Source organism: Pteropus vampyrus, unplaced genomic scaffold (assembly GCF_000151845.1).
Source record: "Pteropus vampyrus isolate Shadow unplaced genomic scaffold, Pvam_2.0 Scaffold41, whole genome shotgun sequence".
Taxonomy (NCBI): Eukaryota; Metazoa; Chordata; class Mammalia; order Chiroptera; family Pteropodidae; genus Pteropus; species Pteropus vampyrus.
The window spans coordinates 9,789,419-9,814,333 of record NW_011888822.1 but is presented as its reverse complement, the minus strand read 5'-3'; the positions used below and the strand labels follow the sequence as shown (position 1 = coordinate 9,814,333).

The 24,915-nt window shown below is 36.1% G+C and overlaps 1 protein-coding gene across 7 annotated transcripts in view; it reads right to left on the bottom strand.

The window, feature by feature from the left end:
- MITF (melanogenesis associated transcription factor) overlaps positions 1-24,915 on the bottom strand; it is a 213,719-nt gene that overhangs the window by 25,399 nt on the left and 163,405 nt on the right. For 4 of the 7 annotated variants that reach the window (XM_011358489.2, XM_011358490.2, XM_023529701.1 and 1 more), the window contains 3 exons: positions 4,129-4,356; positions 3,004-3,087; positions 787-882 (listed from right to left, as the gene is read on the bottom strand). In XM_011358489.2, coding sequence (XP_011356791.1) covers positions 787-882; positions 3,004-3,087; positions 4,129-4,356 — 408 coding nt within the window. Of the gene's footprint in view, positions 1-786; positions 883-3,003; positions 3,088-4,128; positions 4,357-5,369; positions 5,476-24,915 lie in introns of those variants that run through there. The other 3 variants (XM_023529703.1, XM_011358491.2, XM_011358492.1) reach the window with 2 other exon arrangements.

Here is a 24,915-nt window from a genome sequence, read left to right as displayed (position 1 = left end):
TCTAAATACTACTATTAAAGATTATGATAGTTTCATGACATTGCTCTCATGGAATACAGAAAAGGATTGACTATGCATTCAAAGACCTATTGAGGAGTCTTGACACATCCAAACCATGCAATCTTGTGCAAGACTAACTAACCTTTCCTAATCTACTAAGACTGAGGGCAAAGATACCACCCCAACTTGACTCACAGAATTCCTGCAAGGACTAAATAAAATCTTCAGTAAGACTTCGGCAAAACAGTACCATAAGACACAAATATAAGGGATGAAATAAACAATACAGGCAAGGCTCCAAATTATAGAGAGAAGTAGCATAGAAGAGCGGATGTTTCTATTGGTCTACTAACTAAAATTGGAATAAATTTTGCTGTTGAAGAAGAGTAACTTGACTGTCCCTCTATTACCTGTGACTAATAAGGTACTGCCTTTAAAAAATGCATTAGTTTTTCAGGCTAACTAGATTACTGTTGTATACAGTATCATCCATAGTGTTTCCCTTGGTAGCAGTGTACTACAAGCTGGCATTGGATGTCAGGGGGAATTGGAAAGCCTAACGTCCTACTGAAAGTAAACTTGAACTACAGGGAGTACAGAGCTTTATAATCTCATGAGAAATACTTAATTCCTGATGTCTAAGTCACTTATTTGTGATCCTGAAATAATTACCTGTTTTATTATTAATAAATTTCTCAATGAATCACTTGCAAAGATAAAGTTCAGGAAAAGGGAGAGAACACTAGAAGTAGCTCAAAATTTTCTTTAAAAAAAAGTCATTAATACCGTATTTGCCATTTGCAAGGCAGGATCCATCAAGCTCAGGATTTCTTCATTATAACTTGATTCTAGGCTAATGATGTCATCGATAACATCATCCATCTGCAGGAAAAAGGTCAATTGAAGAGAGATATAAGCAAAAACTGTTCAAAGCAACCCAAGAAGAGATCTTGGGTTTCTTCTTACCCAAAGCAATAATGCTCTTTAGTTAGATTCTAAGAAGTAACTGTGCTCTTCCTCCCAAAATATGAAAATTATCAAAGGCCGTTAGTTAATACTAACAGATGATAAGGATGGCATTTGCAACCAGCATCTAGTAAGTGATTCACAGGTGTCAGACACCGTGCTCAGGGCTTTTTGTGGGCTCAGTTATTTACCCCTGACATTAACCCAAACAGAGTAGGTACTATTATATCTGTTTTCCAGGTGAGATAAACGAGAAGCAACTAGCTCAAAGTCACACATCAAAGAAGATTTAGAGCCACAATTTGAACCGTGTTCTCAACTGCTATGGTAAACTGGCTGCTCTCCATAGGAAAGATGAACCAGGAAACCTCATCTTGAATAATAGCTGACATACCCTTTTTTCTCTAAAGACTATATCCCATACCCTTCCTAGACCCTCCTTGGAGTAGGAAAACACACATGGTAATTCAGCCCTTTGCTCCCATGGGGGCATGTGGGGGCACTGTGGTTCTCAGGCTACTGGCTGGCCCTGCACTGATCTTACAGTGACTTATAAAGTAAGTTTCTCCTGTAGAGCTGCCAGTGTGCTTGGTACTCCCCAAGGACTACACCAGGACGAGGTTATCATTACGTTCGTGGAGCTGACATTCCCACTAGATCAATTTTATTCCTAAAGTACCAAAGCATTAGTTATGATCACAAACAACAGTGATTACATGTGCATTGCAGCAGTTGCAAAGTATGTGAAACCATTTGTTCGTAAACACCTTACGTATCTAAACTAGTTGCTGTGTGTGCGTGTACGTATGTATAACACACACTTAGATCTAGAGTACTTCATAAGCACACAATGAAATCTCAGAACTCAGAGACATGCTCCTTTGTGTATTTTTTTTTTTTTTTTTTTTTTGCCACTTCCAATTAAAGAGGACAGGTTCTAACACCATGGGGCTTGTTGGAACCCTCATTCTCGCACTTTCTGTATTAGAAGCAAAGCCCAATCTTTAAAAGCTTCAGTAGGCCAATCTGTAACATAAGGTTAATAATACTCATTGCCTTATTGCATTCTTGTGAGATTTCAGGATAAATCATATGAGTGCTCATGGTGCAGGAATACAGTAAACATTCAAAAAATGAGCATTATGTGGTCCCTGAGAAGAATAACTATAGGTCAGCTTTGAATAATTGCCAGTACATGGTTTATTAAGTTCCATTTCAACATACACTAGTTTTATTTGTCTTGTTTTTAAAAGATAATTTTCTAATTGAGCTAGTAAACAGACTAATGGGCCAAGGGGCTCATGAACAACCTTTCTTTGTATATTTTTAATTTTATTTTTAGTGAAATAAAATTACTGGGTTAGTGTTATAAAATTTTTAAAATAATTTTTTTCTCTTATAAAAAAGTAATGCAAGTTGATAACATAAAATACAGAAAAGCAAAAGAAAAAGGATTTTTATGGCTTATTATTTCTCTTATACATCTAACTCACATTTTTAAATATACATAAGTATATTAATAAATAAATGTAGCATAACTTATATATCCTTTAAATAGGATGTCATATAAGAACCTCTAAGTACTTGGGGATATAGCCACGAAATATTAGTAAATTAATAAAGTTTCAGAATGTATGTTCCATGAGATTCCGTCTTATAAAATAATATATAGATTATACACATACTTTGGTTTTACAAATAGTCTATCAAAGTTGCTACCCTACACATTTGCATAACATACACTGACGATGGCATCTAAATGAAGTACAGCTTTTTAATTTTGTTTACTAAAATTTATGTATTTTAAATACTATTTAATGACTTAAAGCAACTTAATGAAAAATGCATTTTAAATTTAATTTCCCTAGGATTATTTAATCATGAGACACTATGAAGACAATGGCTCTGTCATAGCTTTCTATCTTAAAAAAAAAATCGATGAGTGGGGAACCCTTAATTCATCAGGAAGGTAGATTAGCCACAAACATAGATTCTCATTACAAAGTTTACATCCTTGGGCACCGAGTCATTCAGTACCTGCATGCATGATGCTCGTGAGTGCGTGTTCATTGTTGGGCATTCGCTCTCCGCCCTGTTTTGTTCTTCAAATTTATAAAATCCCTGCAAAAACACAAGCAAAATCAGCCCATGACTTAGATTTGGAAATGACTTTTTAATGACATGTTCACAGGAGGCTGATGGTGCAGCAACAAGATGAACTAAGCTTTCAAACAAAGTGGAATCTGACTGAGAAACGAAATAATGAAGGAAGAACTTCCATCAAATCAGCTTGATAGATGACAAATATGGACAGAGAAAAGACGGTTGCTTTGGGCATAGGTGAAAAGACTTTATCCCTTTAGAAATTAAAATTAACCAAACTTCAGAAAAGTCACCTCTGAAATCATATAAACATTTCAGAGTACAGTAAAACTCCATTAAAATGAGGCTCATCATCTCATAATTTAGAAATAACAGGCATTTAATCACAACTCTCCTCTCAGGTATATCTATGCATCAAATTTTGATGCAACGATTAGCTTGAGGTGTGTTTGAGTCTTGTCTCCAATCCAGCCTTTACAAAAGCAGATTTAACAGGCAGCAGCAATTTTATTATAAAACTGAACTTATCTAACAATTAAACCTTTGTTTTTCTGTTAAATTCTCATGTGCTCTACTATTCAAATCCATCCATGCACATTCTGTACTTTTTTCTACAACTCAGAGAGAAATAAAAATAATATTCCAGACATTCACAACAAGCGGAACTTCTAAATCGCCTGTCCCACACCTTTTCTATTTTTGCTTTTCCTTTTCCACCTTCCCTTCTCCTCTCTCTGAATTTTCACTGCTTTGTAAATGGAAAGGCATTGAAGAGAAGAGAACACTCAGCTAATGCAGCAGAAACAGGATGGGAGAGAAAGTGTCCTCGCCTCCACGTTCCACTCAGTGGGCCAGGTCTCCCGTTGTGTGCTATAACCCAATTACCCAGTGATGCTGAGAAGAGGCTGGAGGGTGACAGCCATGCTGGAGAATGTAAGACACAGGCCAGTGAATGTGGCCACACGGACAGACTAGAGTCCATAGTCAAGTGCGGGAATAATATCCAACAGACAGTCATTTAGTGTAAGAAAACAGGAGAGGGGAGGAGACATGAATTACCTCTTTTTCACAGTTGGAGTTAAGTGTAAGCATAGCCATGGGGCTGTTGGGTGCGCTGCTCCCCGGCACTGGTGGCATGACATGATCGCCAGGCTGGTTTGGACATGGCAAGCTCAGGACTTGGTTGGCATGTTTATTTGCTAAAGTGGTAGAAAGGTACTGCTTTACCTGCTGCCTTTGGGCTTGCTGTATGTGGTACTTGGTGGGGTTTTCGAGGTGGGTCTGCACCTGAACATAGCCACGGAGGGAAGAGAAGACAGCGCTGTTATTTGTGAGTTTCGGACAGCTCATTTAAGGCACAAACATGAGACTTGCCAGTCCACCAACAGAATTAATGATTAAGCCCCTGTTATGTACCAGGTACTGTGCTAATGGATTTTGATATTACTGAAGTTTAAAGTCTAACTTTTAGGATTTGGGGTAATACTTTTGTCCTGTTTTATTTCCCTGCTAATTAGTGGTACATCTCTTTTAAGCCTTCTGCCCTTCTTCTAATAACTAAAAATTTACAACTATCTGTAGGGCAAAAATTTCCGCAATGCACCTGGAAGGGTTTATTAAGATCAAAAACCGTAATCTAGAAGGAACATAACTCAATTTATTTCACTTCCCTCGGCAAACAGAACAGCTTTTTGTTTAAAAAATAAAACTTAAGAAACAACTGTAAAACGGTTGTAGAAAATAAACAGAAACATTCTAATGATTCTACCAACTAGTTGTGGATTAATTCCTCCCACTTTTATTTGGACATGATTATTCAACATTTTAATTAAGATCTTGAATGCAACATAAAAAGCAATTCTACATTAAGCAGTTTCTTTCAAAAGCATAAGACTTGAATGTATGTGTTTTTAAATGTGTGATTATGAAGCTACCAGGATATTTTTTCCTCCTTTCTTATTTCTTATAAACATTAATACAGAATTAGAAATGCTTTTTTAAAATCAATGATACTCAACTTAAAGTCACTTTTCCTTGATAATCACAATTTATTCTTACGAGCTATGTATAGAAGCTGCTGGAGAAAGCACAGCAACGCACTAGGGGAAAAAATCCTACTAATATTTACTTTGTTCAAAGCTACATTGAATTATTTCTTATGGCATCAAACAAACAGCATTAAACTAATAAAACTGTTCTTATTGAAAATAGTGTGTCTATTACAATAACATGAAAAGGTGAATTACTCAATTTATTGCATTATATTTCAGAGACTGAATAAGAATAAGAATAAAGCTCACCTGATAGTGATTATATTCTAGCATTTCCAGCATAATAACGTTTTAGGTGGCCCCAATCCAACGAGAAACGGTAGACTAGGCACTCCCTCTACTTTCTGTAATTCCGATTTGTAGACTGACTGGCACAGAGAAGGCACTATAAACAAGGTATCCCGAGACACCACCGGAAACTTTATCACAGCAGCTCTGCTTATAATAACCTAAGCTAATTAGTTATGCATGTAAAAAAAACCATTCGCACAAGGGGCTTTTTTTTTTTTTTCTTTTGGAAACCCTACAAATTTGGTCTTAAATATTGATATCAATTTCCCCCCTGGCTTGATGTCATGCTTTTTTTCATAAATATAAAAGAACCTTTTAAAGTGATGAGCTATCAAAGTCGAACTCACTGTCAGATCAAGGCCGATTCACTATTCATCTTTAGTTCCAGTAGTATTAATAGACAATGGCATTTCTCTTTCAGCAATAGGTTAAGAGCTAATGCCCCCTTTGGAGAAGAAATTGCCTAAAAGCTGCTGTTACACATGAGATTTTTCTAACAGCCAAATAACTCTGCCACTTACAACTACAGGAAGACTGTCTTTTAGTATGGAGGAGTCTCTGTGCTAAACTTCCAAGTTCATCAGCCTCATCTTGCATCCTGGTCTCAATGTACAGCTTATTCTTAGCTGGATAGATATGCAACTTTCCTATTGATCTCGTATCTGGAAGAAGAGTAGCTATCCTAAATAAAGCAGAAAAAATGCGCACACACATACACACTCACACTGGATGTATATTTAAGTGGATATATGTTTAAGTGGAATAAATGTCTCCTCAATTTAACCCTCAAATTAGAAAGCATGAAAACTTTTACCAAAAATCTTTTAATATTGTTCTTGGGACTAGAGAAGAACAAGAGTTATCATATACACAACTGATGCACTTATATATTTACTCATTTTTCATTCCATTATTTACTGTTAGGCACTAAACACGGTGCAAAGAAAGCACAGAATATACATTATGAACACATAGATATGATTTCCAGCTTTATGACACTTATAGTCTGGAGGCAAAGGAAGAAAAAAGGCAAACAAATACACATTTAAAATGATGATAATGGTTAATATTCACTGTTGAAATGGGAGATATTTTATCCAAAAAATTTGAAACTTAATAATTCTTTCCAAATGCCCAGGATACTGAAGTCCTTTAGGTTGACAGTCTCAAATTGTTTCAAATGACTGATCTAACATGCACACAGAGGTTCACAGAGGCATTTTAAGTTTCATAAAGGGTCCAGACACGATAATAATGAGGACAACAGACATTACTAAAATAAACATAAAATGAGGGCAATGAGTGTAAAGTGCTCATTTCACTATTACACTTAAAAAAGAAAAGCCTGCACATTTAAAAATAAATGTTAATTCACTGGCAGAACCTTATTCTTTAATGAATCAGAATTTTATGCTTTAGTAAGAAAAGGAAGCCACTTGTTCTCTATTTAGCACTGCCAGTGAGGTCTTTACTACATCCAGGTTGGGGTAATCAGAGTGGAATGTATTTTAACTTTTGACTGTCAGGGTCTTTTTAGTTTTCAATTAAGCTGAGAACAGATTGCCTCAGAACATTTACAGCTGTTTCTGATCCAAACATCTGAAACAGGTAACATAAATGAGGTTCATGAGCTATAATGTAATAGGGATTAGTGAGGTCTGTGGCAAACTAGAGGATGCATATTTCATCTAAAAGAAACAGCTGATAAAGTTGCAGCTGATTGTGGCGATATGAGAATATCAGTCCACTATGGCTAGATCTTCCACTTTTTCAATTTAGCTATCAATCTGAAGTTCTTTTTTAAGCGAAATCTCCCAGATTAAAAAATGGCACCGAATTGTTTAATTTTTCACATTGTATAAAACAAATTAAACACATCTATAGGCTGGACTCAGACCACAGGCCACTAGAATGTGGTCTCTGCTTTACACTGTTCAAGAAGATAATCCTATCTACATTCCCTGAGAGGTGGCCTAGGTTCTGAGAAGGTTAGTTCCTCTTCTGAGAAGCGTCAAAATCCAGGAACTTCCCCGTGCTTCTCTGAGAGACAGCATGTCTGACAACACAGTCAACAGTCTAGTTAAGCACTCGAAAACTGGGTTCGAATTCTGGCTTTGCAACTTACTATTTATGTGACCTTTTGCAAGTCATTAACTTTTCAGGCCTTTAATTCTTCGTGTGCTCAATGGAGGTAATAATAGAACCTGTCTCATAGAGGTGTTTTCAGCATTAAATTACATCACGCCTCTGACTTAGCAATGTATCTGAAACAGCAGTTCTCAAACTTTTTTGTCTTAGCACCCTTTTTAAATCTTCAAATTTATTGTGTTTATGTGGGTTATACCTATCAATATTTAGCATATTAGCAAGTAAAACTGAGAAATTTTTAAAACACAAGATTACACACTAGCATAAATCCCACTGGCCATCAGAATAATGACATTTTAACAGGTCCTATAGCATTTGTACAACACTTCTGCATACTCATGAAATGAGCATGAAGAAAGGAAACTAACATCTTGGTACTATTATGAAAAAGAGTTTCAACCTGGTAAAACCACTACAAGGATCTTGAAACGCCCCTGCTCTTTGATCGCAGTTTAAGAACTGCTGATCTAGAACACAGTACTCTAGCAGTCTCACCACTCCACCCTAGCCATGTCATTCACCACCTGGATGAGGGAAACAAGATCCAGAGAGGCTGTCGTTCATCACAACCTCTGTGTGTCTTGCTTCCCCCATCCCGAAGGTGCTGGAGGATGACACTTAACCCTACCCTAAATTCCTCAGAGCATTACTGAGGCTCTATAGTCCCTTGACTATTTTAAAAGCCATTCAAATAGAATTTCTGTCCTCAACAATCCTAAACCATAGATTTTTAGTTAGTGACTTCCTCTTCATTAATTTTTAAACTGCCTACATACAAGCATACAAATTAAAACATATGTGGCATTAACATCTGCAAGATTTCCTGACAATTTTCGCATGTTTTTGACCTTTAAACAAACTACTCAAGTTAAGGAATTCGGATAGCAAAAGTTGGGTATTGCTCAGCACTTGAAGCATAGACCACAAAATAAAGGTAGAATACTTTACACTCTATTCAAATATCGTATTTTATTGATAAAAATTTCATTTCACATAAAGGATGATCATGATCTGGTTAGAGTGCAAAAACCCAAAGGCTTTGAAATTTTTCTTCCTTATTACTGTGTTGTTACATCTCCTTGACTCTGCAATGACTCCTGGGGACTCTGAATGAGACATGTCCACAATGTGCTGTCCTCAACAGCCTTGCTCAGCTTCTGCAGACTCATGCCTATGGCTTCTTTTATAGAATTAATTCATCTCATATTCTGTCTTCCTCTTTTCCTGCTGCCTTCTGTATTTTCCAGCCTTATTTTCTTTTCCAAAAAAACCCCTGTCTTCTCATGATGTGCCCCAAGTAGGGAAGTTTTAGTTTTATCATTTTTGCCTCCAGTGATGTTTTGCCCTTTTCCCTTTCTTCATTCAGATTTGAATTGACAGCAAGAGAATTGGAATGGAACACCTTCTAACTGTCACACTTTAGCTTTGCCACTTCTCAGGTAACACTGACAGGTTGTTTTCCATCAGTTTCATTCTAAAGATCCTAGAACACATCAGTGTGTAAGATGGTGCCTGTAGATACTATCATCTTGGCTGACAAAATAATTCACTAGAGGGAAAAAAGTTCCCATCTGATGTCCACTGTTCTACTCATCCTACTATCTGTAAACCAGAATATAAACAAAACTGAATAAAAATTCCCATGATCCTTTTAGTTTATAATTTATTTTTTAACAAGTCAACAAAGTTTTAGATTTCTCATTTTATGTATTCTTCTGCTCAGTAAATTAAAAAATATTAAAAGGATTATAATTCAATCAATTGCTATCCACTACCACCCTCACTTTCATACTGTTTTTTAAATTAGTTTATAGAGAAGGTCAATTATGCAATCACCATACCTGAAAGAATACTAAAACAGAGACGGCTAGCTTCCTTAAGTTACTTGGACAAAGTCTTGTCGAGGTCACATCTCGTAAGTGCTAAGGTTCTTTTTAGTCCCACAATATAACGTCACCACGAAAGAAAACTCAAGCACAGAACACTTATTCTCACTCTGACTTGTTTTCTGTACAATCTGTACGAAGGCATCCTTAACAAACAATAAGCACACCAATAAGGATATGAATCCTGACCTGACCTAAGAGAGAAGAACCAAATCAGATACAAACAAAAAGCAAATTAAAGAGTTCTTAAAGGAAAGTTAGAAGTGACTAAGGTTGATAAGCCCAAGATCTTTTGCCTTATTACAGGGGGCCTGCCCAACAGCCCAATAAGGCCCACTCCCAATTTTTTAAGGCCTGTAAACTAATAATAAATTTTACATTTTTAAATGGTTGGTAAAGATCAAAAGAATGATATTTCATGATACATGAAAATTATATGAAATCTAAATTTGTGTCAACAATATTGGAACACAGCCACACCCACTCATTTACATATTGTCAATGGCCGCTTTCACACTACAAAGGTAGAGGTGGATAGTTGCAACAGAGCCCCCAATGGCCCTCGAAGCCTGAAATATCCATTATCAGGATTTCTACAGAAAGTGCAAACCTCTGCTCTGTAAGAAAGTTTGACCTAACCAGAATTCAGTTTTCCTATTACATAGAAGTTTTAGCAAGGTTTGAAGGAAAGAATGAGGTGATTTTTCTAAAAGAAATAGTATATGTGTATATAGTTTCGTGTAGTTGTTTTTTCAAATATTGTCTAAATTGGACAAGCAGCCAAGAAAGAACCCAGGGTATACTTAATTGTCCCTATTTTAAAGATAAAAACACCAGAAACTTTGTAAAGAAAATTAAGACTTGCCAGGGTTAGAAATCAGACCCAGATTTTCATGATTCTGTCCTCAGAAATAAAGTAGGCCAATACCTTGTAGAGCTGATCAATATTGATCTAGGGCTTGAAATGAATAAAGTAGTAAAAATAAAATTGTAAATCCTGAGGTGTGTTCACATACCCTATGTGTGCACACACAAATATATATGAATTTATGTCCCATTTTTATTGGTCTGTATACTTCTACACTGCTTTCTATCATATTCCTTTGTAGGATCATAAGGCTTCTGAATGAAGAGAAATGAATTATAAATGTGTATGAAAGGAAAGGATAGCAAATGCATTTTTCTAAAATTTTGATGGTGTAGTAGAATAAACTACACTAGCCCTACCAAAAATTCCAAGTCTTTTACCCTTAGCTAAATGACTTATAAAACAGTGTGTTTATAATCTGCAAGTTGGGGATGATTTGTGTTTAGGACAAGCAACATTTAGTAGCCTCAGGAAAAAAGGTATTATCATAAGAAAACTCCTCGTATATATATAATTTTTCTCTCTGACTAATATAAGCCAAAGGTCTAATTATAAAAAGAACATCAAATTTTTATCTCCACCAAGTAGAAATATGAAAGATTAAGAGAGGTAGCCATCTGCCTGCAGAGTATTTATAATCTCGGAATAAAAATGCCACCTTCAGAATAAAATTCCTATGAGAGAAACAGTAAGATTAATAAATTTAATCTATTACTCACTTTGGGAGAAAACCATGCATTTACAAGTCCTGCACTCTGAGAATTATATCAGTCATTGTGCATGGTTATGTCATGTTAAACAGTAAGGTTCTGTAAATTATAGAAAACAATTAGCATTCATTCATTCAAAATTGTTCACCATGGACCAGCAGCTGTGCATTTTATATTCACTCCTAGCTTAGGTCAATTAAAAATAAAACTAACTGGTACAGCCACTATGGAAAACAGTCTAGAGGTTCCTCAAAAAATTAAAAATGGATATATCTTTTGACCCAGCAAGTGCACTTCTGGGTATTTATCCAAAGAAAATCAAAACAATAATTCCTAAAGATCTGTGCACCCTTATGTCCATGGCAGCACAATTTACAGTAGCCAAGATATGGAAGCAACCTATATGCCCATCAACAGACGATTGGATAAAGAAGTTATGGTTCATATATACAATGGAATATTATTCAGCCATAAAAAATATGAAATTGTACCATTTGCAAAGACGTGGCTGGACCTAAAGGTTATTGTGCTATGAGTGAAATAAGCCAGACAGTGAAAGATAAATATCATATAATTTCACTTATATGCAGAATCTAAGGAACAAAAAGAACAAACTAATCAAAAACAGACCCACAAATACAGAAGACAATCTGGTGACAGCCAGAAGGGAAGGAGGTGGGGGGACTGGGAGAAAACGGTGAAGGGTTAAAGAAGTATAAATTAGTAGTTGACAGATGGTCACGGCGCTGGGGAGCACGGCTTAGGGAATGCAGTCAGCAGCAATGTAATGGCTATGTGTAGAGCCAGAGGAGAGGAGTAATCAGGGGGATCATTTCATAAACTATATAAATGTCTAACCAATGTAACATATACTTGAAACTAATAATAAAACTTAAAAAAATAAAAATATGAAATCACTTGGATAACCATAGAAAATACTCTTGAAAGCCTCTTCAGAGGTTTTTAAAATCATATGAAGATAACTGATTGAATACAGAAGCAACTGTAGAAGACATCTGATTTTGACAGTTTTAACCTCTTGAGTCGTTGATATCTAAGCGTATGCCCAAAGCTCTCTTGCCATATACAATAAAAAACTAAATACAGGATTAGGTGCAAACCTTAATGTGTATATAAATCACCTGGGATCTTGTTAAATGCAGTGTGACACCGTAGGTCTAGGGTGGGAACAAAGACCTCGCATTTCTAATAAGCACCCACGGGGTGCTCCATGGACCACGCCACATGTTGAGTGCAATGCTTGAATACTTTCTCACTTGGATTTCTGCTCCCGTGAAAAGAATTATATGTTCACCATTCATTCAACAAATACTGCTTGAGTACCAACCAGATGTCCAGCAACTACTCTAATATTCTATAAGCTGTTCAAGGCTGGCCTCACTGAGAAGGTGAGATTTAAGCAGATTTGAAGTTGGGGAAGAGATGAGCCAGGCAGATTAGTGGGAAGAGAAGCCCAGCAAGCACAAATGTCCCAGGTGTGGACAAGCTTCTCATGTTCAGGGAACAGAAAAAAAGTCTCCTAACACAACTTCTTTATTTGGCTTCTAATTTACCACACTTGCCTGGTTTTCCTCTAATTTCTTTCATCTTTTCAAGTTTCCTTTGCTAGTTCTCCCGCTTCTCTCCTTCTTAAATGTCACAGTGCCTCAAGGCTCAGAGCTTGATTTTCCCTATCTGCACGCACAGCCCTGGTGATCTAAGCCGGTCTCAGGGATTTAAATGCTCAGTCCAGATGTCTCTGAACTTTAGATTCATCTTACCCGCCTACTCCACAGCACTATTTGGAGGACTGCGGACATCTCAAACTTAATATGTTCATCATCTCCTCCAAATCAGCTCCTCCCATGGGCTACTCCATCTCAGTAGATTAGGTTGAAATGTATGAAATTGCTTTTTCTTCTGGTAGGTAAAAAAGAAAATGGTCTTTACATGGTTTTACCTAGTTGCTCATTCCAGAAACCTTGGTCATCTTTGCCACCTTTCTTTCCTTCACATCCTATGTCCAATCCATTAAAATGTATTGCCTTCCTCTTCAGAATATATCCAGAATGTAAATAATTTTCACCATCTCTATTATTACCTCTTGACCCATGCCATCATCATTTCTCATTTGGATTACTGAAAGTCTCGGCTCTTCTATCTGCTTTTGTCTTTGCCTGCTTGCAGTCTATTTTCAATATACTGACTAGAGTCATCCTTGTAAAACGTGTCAGATCATGTCACTCCTCTGCAATAAGATACCCTGTAATGGCTCCCTGTTTACCTCTGAGAAAAAAAAACAAAGTACTTACAATGGCCTACAATTCTCTAAACCAGTGCTACCTGTAGTGCTTGTTAGAAATGAACATCCTTGGGCCCAACTCCAGAGATTCTGACTCAGAATCTCTGAGTGAGAGGATGAAAAATCTGTTTTATCAAGTCTGACAAAGTTTGCAGACCCATGCCCACTTTGCCTACTTCCCACCCACCCTGGGGTATGACCTCTCTGATCTTATCTCCTACACCTATTCTAAGAACTTACTCAAAATCTCAACCCACGCCCTGCCAGTGCTCCTGATCCTTATACCCTGCTCTACTTTGTCCAGACATGGCCTGGCACATAGTAGAAACTCAGCAAATATTTGTGAATCAATGAATAAATGGAATCAGTGTGGCTGAAGTACATGAATGATGGGAGAACAGAAGCTAAGAACAAGGGGTCTGATTGTGCAGACCACTGTAGGGGTTGGAGGCTAGGACTCTCACAGCCTCTGGAAATGTCCTGAGGAAATGGTGATGTGACATTCTCTCTCTTCCTGACTAATTGAAAAAGCACTGGAGGAACTAAATCTCGAGGTCAGGCAGTGATTCACAGCCTGACTCCCTACTCGGAGAGATAAAGTTTGCTTTTCTCTTAGGGTTTGCACAAAGATGGCCACTTCTTATAGCTCTCATCTATGAGGCTTAGGGCCCTGAGGATCTAGAACACATGGCCAGGAGCCTGCAGATTTGCCTCGATCTCTGAGGTGCAGACCTCTTGATGAGTCACAGTTAAAGCAGAGGTCCCCAAGCAGGTGGCTCTTGGGAATAGTCCACAGGTATGGCTTATTGGCCTACCCAATATTTAATAAAAAACTGGAAGTTTTCACATGAAAATTTGAATTTCTGGTTTCTCTAAATGAATTGGAAGATCTAGCAACACTGAACTGCAGTCTAGTGGGCCTCGATGAACAGAGCTGAGAGACGGCTTCCCTCTTCTGATGGCCACTTGCTCTTCACCTCGCCAGTGACAACTGGTACACTTTACTGATTATCTGCCTGACTTGAAGGCATTTAAATTAGCAAATCTTGTTTTATCCTTTCATAGTCCACATTCCTGGACATAGTTCCAAATCTGATGGAATGGTGGTGGTATATGTGTGCTTAGAAAGAGCCTCATTAAACGAACAATCTCATATGATGTGGGTGAGAAAATAAAATAAACTGCTGTAAACTTTTAAAAGGTACATACACGTTTATCAGCAATTACATTTTCAAGAACTTTTTAAAGAAAATCATCACATAAACAAGTGAAGATTTAAGCACAAGGATGTCAATCAAAGCATTATCTATAATAGGAATGGTCAAATTACTATTACTACCTAAGGCCCTCCACTTTGTTTGGCAAATAAAGTTTTATGGGGGACAAGCCATGCTCATTCATTGACATATAGTCTTTGACTGCTTTCAAGCTATACCAGTGCTAGAGCAGAGTTGAATAATAGACCTATGTCCCCAAAAGCCTAAAATATTTACTCTCTGGTCCTTTACAGAAAGTGTGCCAACTATTAATTCTAACAACAAAAAGTGGAAACAAAGATCTAATGATAGATTGGATTAAATTCCTTACGAGGTAGCCATATAAATTCAGGGTTCCCTAACCTCAGCACTATTGAACCTGAGGCCAGATACTTCTTTGCAGTGGGACTGCCCTGTGTATTGTAGGGTATTTAGCAGTACCCTTGGCCTCTACTCAGTAGATCCCAGTAACACCTTCCCCCCAGCACCAGTTATTGACAATCAAAAATGTCTCTGGACCTTTCGAATGTCCTGTAAGGGACAAAACTGCTTCCAGTTGAGAACAACAGTATATAGGTGGATACAATGCAGTCATTAAAATACAAATTTTATAAAATGACTTTTAATGAGGGAGAAAGTTCACAACTAAGGAGAACACAAAGCAGGTTAGAAACACTACATATATTTTGATCCTAAACTGGCTTTAAAATGTTGTTTATATGAATGCATAGACAAAGTAGACCAATTACAAATTATTTAGCAAAGACTTAATAATGACTATCCTGGAATAATAAAATTATAGATTATCGCTACTTTATTGATTCTTTTCTATATTTCCTATAATATACATGACACAAATTTATAATTTAAAAAAAATATATACATTCCATAAAAATTAAATTCTGTGGATCCGGACAAATAAAAATATATTCAGGCATCATTCCTCTATTATAAATTTTGCAAACAACAAATAAACCCACGAAATTGTTATATAATAATGAAATTGCCTCATTTCAATTTTTTAAAAAATGCTTGATCAGATTAAGGGGACTCTGTTACTTATGAAATTTTTAGTCTAATATTCAAGTCCAGACAATTGAGTTTGTATACCATTTGATAGTATATCAAATATATTTGTATACATTTTTATGGCTTTGTAAAGGGCTGCGATTGCGTGGTTCAGTGATGCCCTTATAATAGCTCATTGTAAGGACTGTCCAGTTCTCCCCCCTCCTAATAGAGCTGGGAGTGCAGCATTCCACGTGCTAGAACTTTTCCGTGTGCCCCAGTTTAGCACCGCCTCAGAATTGCAGACGCCTTGTTTTAGCATTCCCCCAGCCAAAAAAAATGCCTCCATTGTTTGCAGTTTACTGGGTATTAGAGATCATTATGGTACAGGCAGCAAAACTTCTTTTCATAAGAACTGACACTCTTAAAAAATTGGCAGTGGTCAAGTTTGTCAGAGATGAAAACATTGCCCTGGGCCTAAGCAAAAGGTCAGTCAGATGTGAGAGCTGAATGCTGCTGGTTTGAAGGTCAAGTCTACAGGAGCTGAAAACTAGCAAAAAGCAGTTGCTTCATAATAACAGACTTCAGGATCTACATCAGGAGACTGAGGGGTCTTCTGGTTTCTGAGGAAGTGCACTGTCTTGGGTGATTCCTAAGACTTGTATCAGTTATGTGAAGATGAAATTCTAGTTTGGAATTACTGACCCTGACAATAACTGCAGCATCTCAGAGCACTTTCTGACTGCGGAGCACCGTGATGAGAGCTTGACATGCGGGGACACAGTAACCACCCCCATTTAACAATGCAGTCATTCATTAAACCACCATTTACAGAGGACAGAGAAGCAACTAAAACAAAGCTCTTGATATTACAAAAACTGTATTTCAGTTGAGCACGCAGAGACGAACATGATGGAAATAAATCAAGAAGAATTTCATAGAGTAACACCAGTGCAACGTAGTAAATAAACCATAGAAAGCCATTAGTAGAGAAGAAGCCTACTCTGTGGTGACATTCCAGCTGAAACTTAAATGATATGAAGAGACCAGCTATGCTGAGAGCCAGAGGAGCTTAATTCCTGAGGTAGGAAGCAGCTTGGCATATTGGAGGAACAAGATGGACAACAATGACCACGCCAACAGTGCTCAGTTCAGGTCAGCACATGAACTGAGGCAGTCAGGGCCAGATGTTATTTATGGAGCTTTGCAGGCCTCTGAAAGAAATGTGATTTTTCTGCTCTGATAGAAGAAGCCTTTGGGAGGTTTTAAGCAGAAAAGTGACATGATCAGGTGAACATTTGTAAAACATCATTCTGAGGTCAGTGTGGAAGGGAGATAAAACGGGACACAGAAAAAATAATTAGGAGGCTCCCATAGCCACCTATATGGAAGATGATGACACTTTGGACTCAAATATTAAGATGCAGTTGGATATGAGATATATGTTGCTAAGTCTTTTCTCTGGCTTTTTTTTTTTTTTTTTTTTTGGTTTGCATCAAATCTGTTATTTAAGAATAACATACATTAAGGACTTTCTCATGCAATGTTCTAAAATGTCTTATATAACCATCGACAAGTTATTATAAATGATGCAAATGGTTATAAATTTCTCATATATACCTGATTGGGGCATACGAGCTAAGTATATGGCCAACTGTCAGAGCGTAATGGAGAGGGGTGGTGTTAAGTATTGTTAATGTCTGGCTGGAATTCCAAATAAATCTGAGTTCAACCCCTAGGCAAGCTGCTTAAATGATTTGAACTTCAGTTTTCTATTTGCAAAAAGGGATTGTGCATACTACCCACCTAGTAGTCGCTGAGTTTGTTGATTAGTTTAAGTGATAAAAATGCATGAAAAGTACTCAGCGCATACATAGTACATGCTCAATAACTAATGTTATCTAATACTGTTAGTCATGAAATTTCTGCTTTCACATTTAAGTAGATCAGTGTTAGATCACTTAGCTCATTCATCTCAAAACAATGAAAGGCCATCTTGAAGGTGAGGAGAGGTAGGGACACACTAGGCCTTTCTTTAAGTCATCTTTTTAGCTCACTCAAATATCACAGATGAATGGTAAAGGTGAGAGTAAATGGGAAGAATAGCAAGTAAAAAACCAGCCATTTTATACTTGTAATAGGCATGTAACATTTGCCTGTCAGGGATTCACATGGAAGGCTTTTGTGAAATCTCTTCCCTCTCCCACTTCCAAATGATCCAGCTCTGTCACTGCTTCTTAAACTGGGTATCAGGGAAACTTCTGAAAATTGTATGCAAACTTTCGACTATGCATCTTTCTAGGAAGAGTTCTAATGTACTGAAACATTTAAAGATGAAATTATGTCTAGTAGTTGCAAGTGAGAGGGAGGTATATACATGAAACAAGATGAGCCATGAGTTGACAATTGTTGAAGCTGAGTGAGGAGTCCATGAGGGGGGCTCACTATACTATTCTCTCTGCTTTTATATAAGTTTAAAACAATCTATACACATTTATGTATTAGATATTTTATCCATATTTTCTATCTTCTTTTTCTATAAAAAGGGAAGTCTTATAGCGCCATATTTTCTAGGTAAGCACTTGGTCGATCTATCAACCTTTCACAAGTATAAAATGGCTGGTTTTTTACTTGCTATTCTGGATCTTTGCCTGAACTTTTCTTCTGAAGGAGCTGATGTTATGTTCCATGAACTGATCATTGATTCAGAGTGATCCATGTCCTTCCTCTATGCTGTGGTCAGCCTGAAAACATCTCTGAGAAACATTTTATTAACAAAGTAAGTTGAATCTGCCCATGGGGTATTCTCACTAATCAAACTAGGAATGTGTATTTTAGCCACAAATGAAACATTTTTTTACTTGTCAGGGTGTACAAAACTAAATTCATATTGACCTTTTCAGATCAAAGTCAAAACTACATCTTTCAAACAAAAATGGCCAATGATCTACATTTATGTCATATAAAAAATTTAATCAACTGAAACTTAAGCTCATAAAGTTTTGGTTTTCTTCATTAAAAATGCATTTCATTTGCAAAAAAAAAAAAGATTCATCACACTCTACAAAGCAAATTCTCAGAGGGGTTTAAAATTTGCTGCAAATCTATACAAATTTATGAAGACACACCTATACAAAACCAATACATGTAGTTGGAATAGTCCCATTTTAATTTCTTTGTGTAACAAAAATAATAGATAAAAAGTGTGAAGAGGAAAAGGAAAAAAACATTTCTTTTGCAAACAAAAGAATTTTGAAAGAAGAAAGAAAATGGGAATATACTGGGATTTCTCGTAAGGAGGAGAATTTTAAAAAGTGAAAATAAAAGTAATTATTGTGCACTTACAATGTGCTAGGTAGTTTTTCTAAAAGTTTTTGATGGATTCATTCATTTAATCTTCACTATAATCCTATGAGGTGAAGGCTGTTATCATTCCCGTTTTAGGAATGAGAAAACTGAGGCTCGTTCCCAACCACTATACTAAACACTACCATGTTATGAGTTATCTCTAGAATTCATATTTCATCATATCATTTCTAGTTTTGAAACTTTACAGAGTATTTGTAATAATTATTTCTTCTGAGTATTTTGTCCATATTATTTATACTTTGGTTATAAATAAGCCTCTCTTTAATACATATAATCCTCGCCTGGCTCAAAGCAAAGCTCTACCTGATTCCAAAGTGAACAGAAGCAGGAACTCAAGCCAGTAGTGGGTTAGTGAAGACAGGACATACAACAGAAAGTCAGAGGGAACATTTGTTATGAGAAAACTGTCCCTGGACTTTTAGTAATTTAAGAGTTGTTGCTTTTTCTTTTTCTTTTTGGTAGTGAGGAGTATGTGTTGAGGTTGGGTTGTGGTCGGCAGGCAAACAGAATCTCCAGACTCAAAAGGAATTTTTGTTAACAAAAAGCATTTAAGTATCATGATATTTTTAAAGGAAAGGTTAAATGACTGAACCATTTGGTAATGTCTTTTATAAGGGAAAGAAAAGGGCCACTTATCATTGAAATGTCAGTCACTATATACCTAATTATAAACCAATATCAAAAAAGTTAGGGAAGAAGAGAAGCGTCTAGACTACTCTTCTATTAAAAGGCCCACTGCACTATACAATTTGGATAAAAACAAAACCAAAAGGCAATGGTTTAGTCAGTCCCCTAAAGTCTATAAATTTTGTGCAGTAGATCAAAAGAGGGACTTCAACATGAAAGAAAATATCTCATTCCTCTTCTCAAGGAGCTTACAATTGGAGAGTTACAAAGGAAGGGAAACTCACACACATTTACATGTAAGATGCTCCTACCATTTAAGATAGTGATTCTCAACCCTTTGAGGAATATTTGGGAATGTCTGGTGACATTTTTGGTTGTCACAGCTAAGGGTACTCAGGGGTAGTGGTGGCTCCTACTGTCATCTATTGGGTAGAGAGACCAAGGATAATACTAAACATCCTGCAGTGCACAGGACAGCTCCCACAACAAAGAAATACCTGGCCCCGATATCAATAGAGGAGAAGCCCCACACTAAGAGATGTGTCGATTCACCACCCCAAACCTCTTGGGGGTAGATTTCGGAAAAAGGCAACAAAATGAGTCAAGCCACAGAAATAGCATAGATACTTCATAAACTATTGATGTGCTTCCTCCTTGTATCTGAGCTTTATAATTGGTCAACAGTTATTTCATATCTTGTCTTTCCAGTTAACTGGAAGGAGGAGGAAATGTCATCATCATTGTGAATACCTTAGTTCAAACCCCGAGACTTCATATCACCTTGAGTTCTGGACAGTGAAATGGGCAGGAAAAATCATGCTGGTATATCGAGAATTATCAATTCAACACAGAAAGGATAAAATGTGCCCTAAAATTACACAGAATGAAAGTGGACAATTCTAATGATTCATGAAGCACACTGGGAACCTGCTTTGGTGTTTCTGAACATCAACTATGAGTGCATTGGCCATATCAGGGAGTGTCAGAAGTCCCTTCTATCTGATGAAATACTAAATAACAGATTACTACACTTGCAAACAAAGCTAGAGTTTGCTAATTCTTAGTTCTACAATGTTTTACATAAATCCTCCTTACTCTCCCAGACTATCAATAAACAAAACAGTTTTTCATCTATTCATTTCCTACAGTTTAAAAAAAGTTTTTTCAATATAGTTTAAGAACTTCAAAAGTCATAATTTTGTATATGACACACAGACTTTTATTTTACAAATAGAAGTATAGCAAATGCTATTAATTGTTAAAACGGGATGAGGGAGAGAAGGAAGCTCATTGTGTTATCTTCCTACTTTTGTATCTATTAGAAAATTTCCATAATAGTTTCTTTTTTAAGTGTAAATAGTGCTTAGATATAAAAACACATACAAAGAGTCATGAGTGTTTACATAACGTAGTTAATCCTGATGATTAAACAGCAAATTCTTTATGGTCTTCAAGATTCTAGATCTAGTTTTATTTTCCTATCTGCCTCCCTACCCAACTACATTTAGGGGGAAAAAAATCTATAAACCATGCAGAAAGGGAAAAGAAAAAAAGCTAACATGGTAGAAATAGCACTAAACAATAATCTTTCCACAAAGTTTTTGTCTCAAATGATGCCTGTAACAGATAAATGCAGACCCAAATGACCTTAAGTGGACTCTTACATTTAGCAAAATGACAAGCAGTTTCAACTGCCAAACTGAAGCTTCCTTGTATTATGTGTTTTACCTAGTGAGCACTCTATAAAATACTTGCATTGCGGTGACTCAATCTGAGTGTTCTCTTCTTCTTTGGCATTGAAAAACAGAATGATGTGATTATACTTTTACTACCAAATATGCTTAGAAAGTTAGCCTTTACTATAAAATGGTTACACAGAGAGAGAGAGCTCACATGCACTTGCTTGAAATAAAAGAAATGATTAAGGAAAAGCATGTAATGAAAGGCCAAATAATGCAATATTTTTGTTTGTTTTCTTTTAGATAAAATGTGATTATTTATTTAAAAAGCCATATTATTTTTCATATTCAAAATGGTCACTGGAGGTCATGAGACTGAGTTCTAATATAATTTTCGCTTTCTCTGATCAAAGGGAAAAAAATTAGGGAAAATTAACTTCTTAACTTGTACCCATTAATGTTACCTGATGCTCACAATAAAGGTAAGTGCCATCGCCAGTCTGATTTTATAGACAAGGGAATCAAGAGCAGAGAGGTTAAAAAACTAGGCCAATGTCACTTGCCTGCTCTCAAATAGTCACAGATCTATGCCCTAGTTTGTTGGGCTCCGAACCAACCAAAATATGCAGGATGCATCATGGTTTCAGTTCTCAGGAGCAATCATTGCCCTGCTATAAGTGATATGGCAAAAGACCTCCAAAATTGTCACCATGAAAAGAAATGCACCAGAGAAAAACTGCTGACAGTATCTTATCACCGTCAAGATTAGAGAGAAACAAAATTATGGCTTTTCTTATTAAATATAAAATGCATATGGCTGAAGAAAATTTAGAGAAGATGAGCAAAGGGAAGGGAAAAAAATCACAAAGAATCCCATACTGAGAGAACCATCCTCACAGTACTGTGGTATTTATCTTCCTATTGATCAAAGGAGAATTTTGCTATGGTCACCAGGCAACATCAGCAGGACCAGAATAAAAGTTATCTAATTCAAAAAGACCAAGGCTCCATCTTTTATAAAGGGGGATTTATACATATCTCTAAAACATAAAACATACCAATCTACTCACTAAAATCCTGCAGGATTATACCCAATTCAATCTCTGAAAATTGAGTTCATATTGGATTATTAATTTAAATTATATTTTACTACTCCTGACTCTTTAACTGTGTATTGTAGGATTCCTTTCTAGAGAACATTTGGTACAACTAATAGCCCTTTGCTAGAGATCAAGAAAGTAGAAATGAAAACATCAATAAGAATATAAGGAATGTGATTTTAAAAAGACTTAATGCTGAAAATCCTATGCTATTCCCCAAACCTTCTAATTTTACCATTCTAATGTCTTTTGTATATTGTGCCACCAATGTAATCACTCTTCACCTAAGAGCAGAATTATAATTAGGTTCAGGGCTAGCAATGGCAAAAAAAAAAGGGGCAGTAGAAAATGTATCAAGTCAAATACCTGCATAATTCAAAGTCAAAAAATACCTAACAATTTTCCAGACCTGAGTCCTCAAACTATGCACATTAACCCAAATGCCAATACCTTAAATATGTACAAATGAGATCTAGTGTGGTTTTACAAAAGCATCCATACATATACATTTCCAGACTATAAAACCATCTACTTGATGTAATCCCTTTGGCAGGAGAACAAATGTTCTTCCTATTCTTGTACACTGGTACTTAGGCTGGTGTCTGACATGTATGAGATATATAATAAAAACATGGCCAATGAACAAGAATTCTACAAGAAAGAGCAAGGCTTCTAAAGACTGAACATGGTTGATTGACAAATTTACCAAGTGAATTAGCTAATAAACTATGATACATTCATTTTACAATATAATTTAATTGTAGAAGAATCTGCTTTTAAATACTATATTGACTCAGAATATCTACAAAGTAAGGAGAATATCTTTCCAAGATTTGTGATTCCAATGAAGCTAAAATGTTTCACTTCAAAAAATATTATGAGGCAAATGTTAATAGTCATATGACAGCCATAAACGTATTATGACGCACATCAACTTACCTAGTTTAGATACAGGATATTTATTATTAAGTCATGTATTTGTTTTCCTAATATTAAATTAAAAAGCTGTGCTATTTAGTAAATATTTGCTTAGCAAACATAGCTTGCCTTAATGAAATGTTTTAAAAGATTTAAAGAGCCCCCAATTTAACTCATTCGATTCTGAATGTATAACATTTCACATGAAAAAGAGTCAGAATCTTTCAAGACTGAATCATGAAGAAATGGAAAATCTGAATGAACTGATTACTACTAAGGAGACTGAGTAATTGAAAATCTTCCATAAAATAAAAGTCCAGGACCAGATGGCATCACTGGTGAATTCTACCACACACTCAAAGAAGATTTAATTGAAGTGGAGGGAACACTTCCAAACTCATTTTACAAGGCCAGCACTTCCCTGAAACTAAAATCAGATAAGGGTGCGTGTGCACGCACACACACACACACAAATTACAGGCCAATATCCTTAATAAACATAGGTGAAAAACTCCTCAACAAAATATTAGCAAACCGAATTCAACAATACATTAAAAGGATCGTACACTATGATAAAGTGGGATTTATTCCAGAGACGCAACGATAGTTCAATATTCACAAATCAATAGACATGATACATCATATTAACAAAATCAAGGATAAAAATCATATGATCATCTCGATAGTTGCAGAAAATCATTTGACAAAATTCAATAAGCATTTATGATAAAAACTCTCAACAAAATAGGTACAGAGGGAATGTACCTCAACATAATAAAGACCACGTATGACAAACCGACAACAAACATCACACTCAACAGTGAAAAGCTGAATGCTTTTCCTCTAAGAACAAAAACAAGACAAAGATGTCCACTCTCACCACTTTTGTTCAAAATAGTATTAGAAGTCTGAGACACAAGAAAAAGCAATGAAAGACATCCAAACTGGAAAAAAAGAAGTAAAACTCACTATTTGCAGATGACATGATAGTATATATAGAAAATCCTAAAGATTCCACCAAAAACCTGTTAGAACTAATAAATGAATTTGGTAAAATTACAGAATACAAAATATACGTAAATATGTGGAAACAACCCAAGTGTTCACTGATGGATAAATAGATAAAGAAGATGTGGTGCACACAAACAAACACACAAGCACATAAGCATACACAAAATAGACTACCTCTCAGCCATTAAAAAATAATGAAATTTTGCCATCTGTGACAACATGGATGGACTTTGAGGATATTATGTTAGGTGAAATAAATCAGATGGACAAAGACAAATACCATGATTTCACTCATGTAGAATCTAAAACAAACTCTATATTGGCAGTTACCAGAGAACGGGGTTTGGGGATGGGCAAAATGGTTGAAGGGGGTTAATTGTATGGTAAAAGATGGTAACTAGACTTTTGAGGGTTATCTCTTTGTAGTGTATATAGATGTCAAATCATAATGTACACCTGAAACTTATATAACGTTATATACCAATTTTATCCCAATTGAAAAAAAGAGGAGCCAGGAGTATGTCTACGTTTAAACCAATTAGAGAAAGGTATAAATTAGGTATACTAATTTTTCTTATTAAAGAATAGAGAGTCGATAAGATTTCTCTCTTGGTTCTTAACT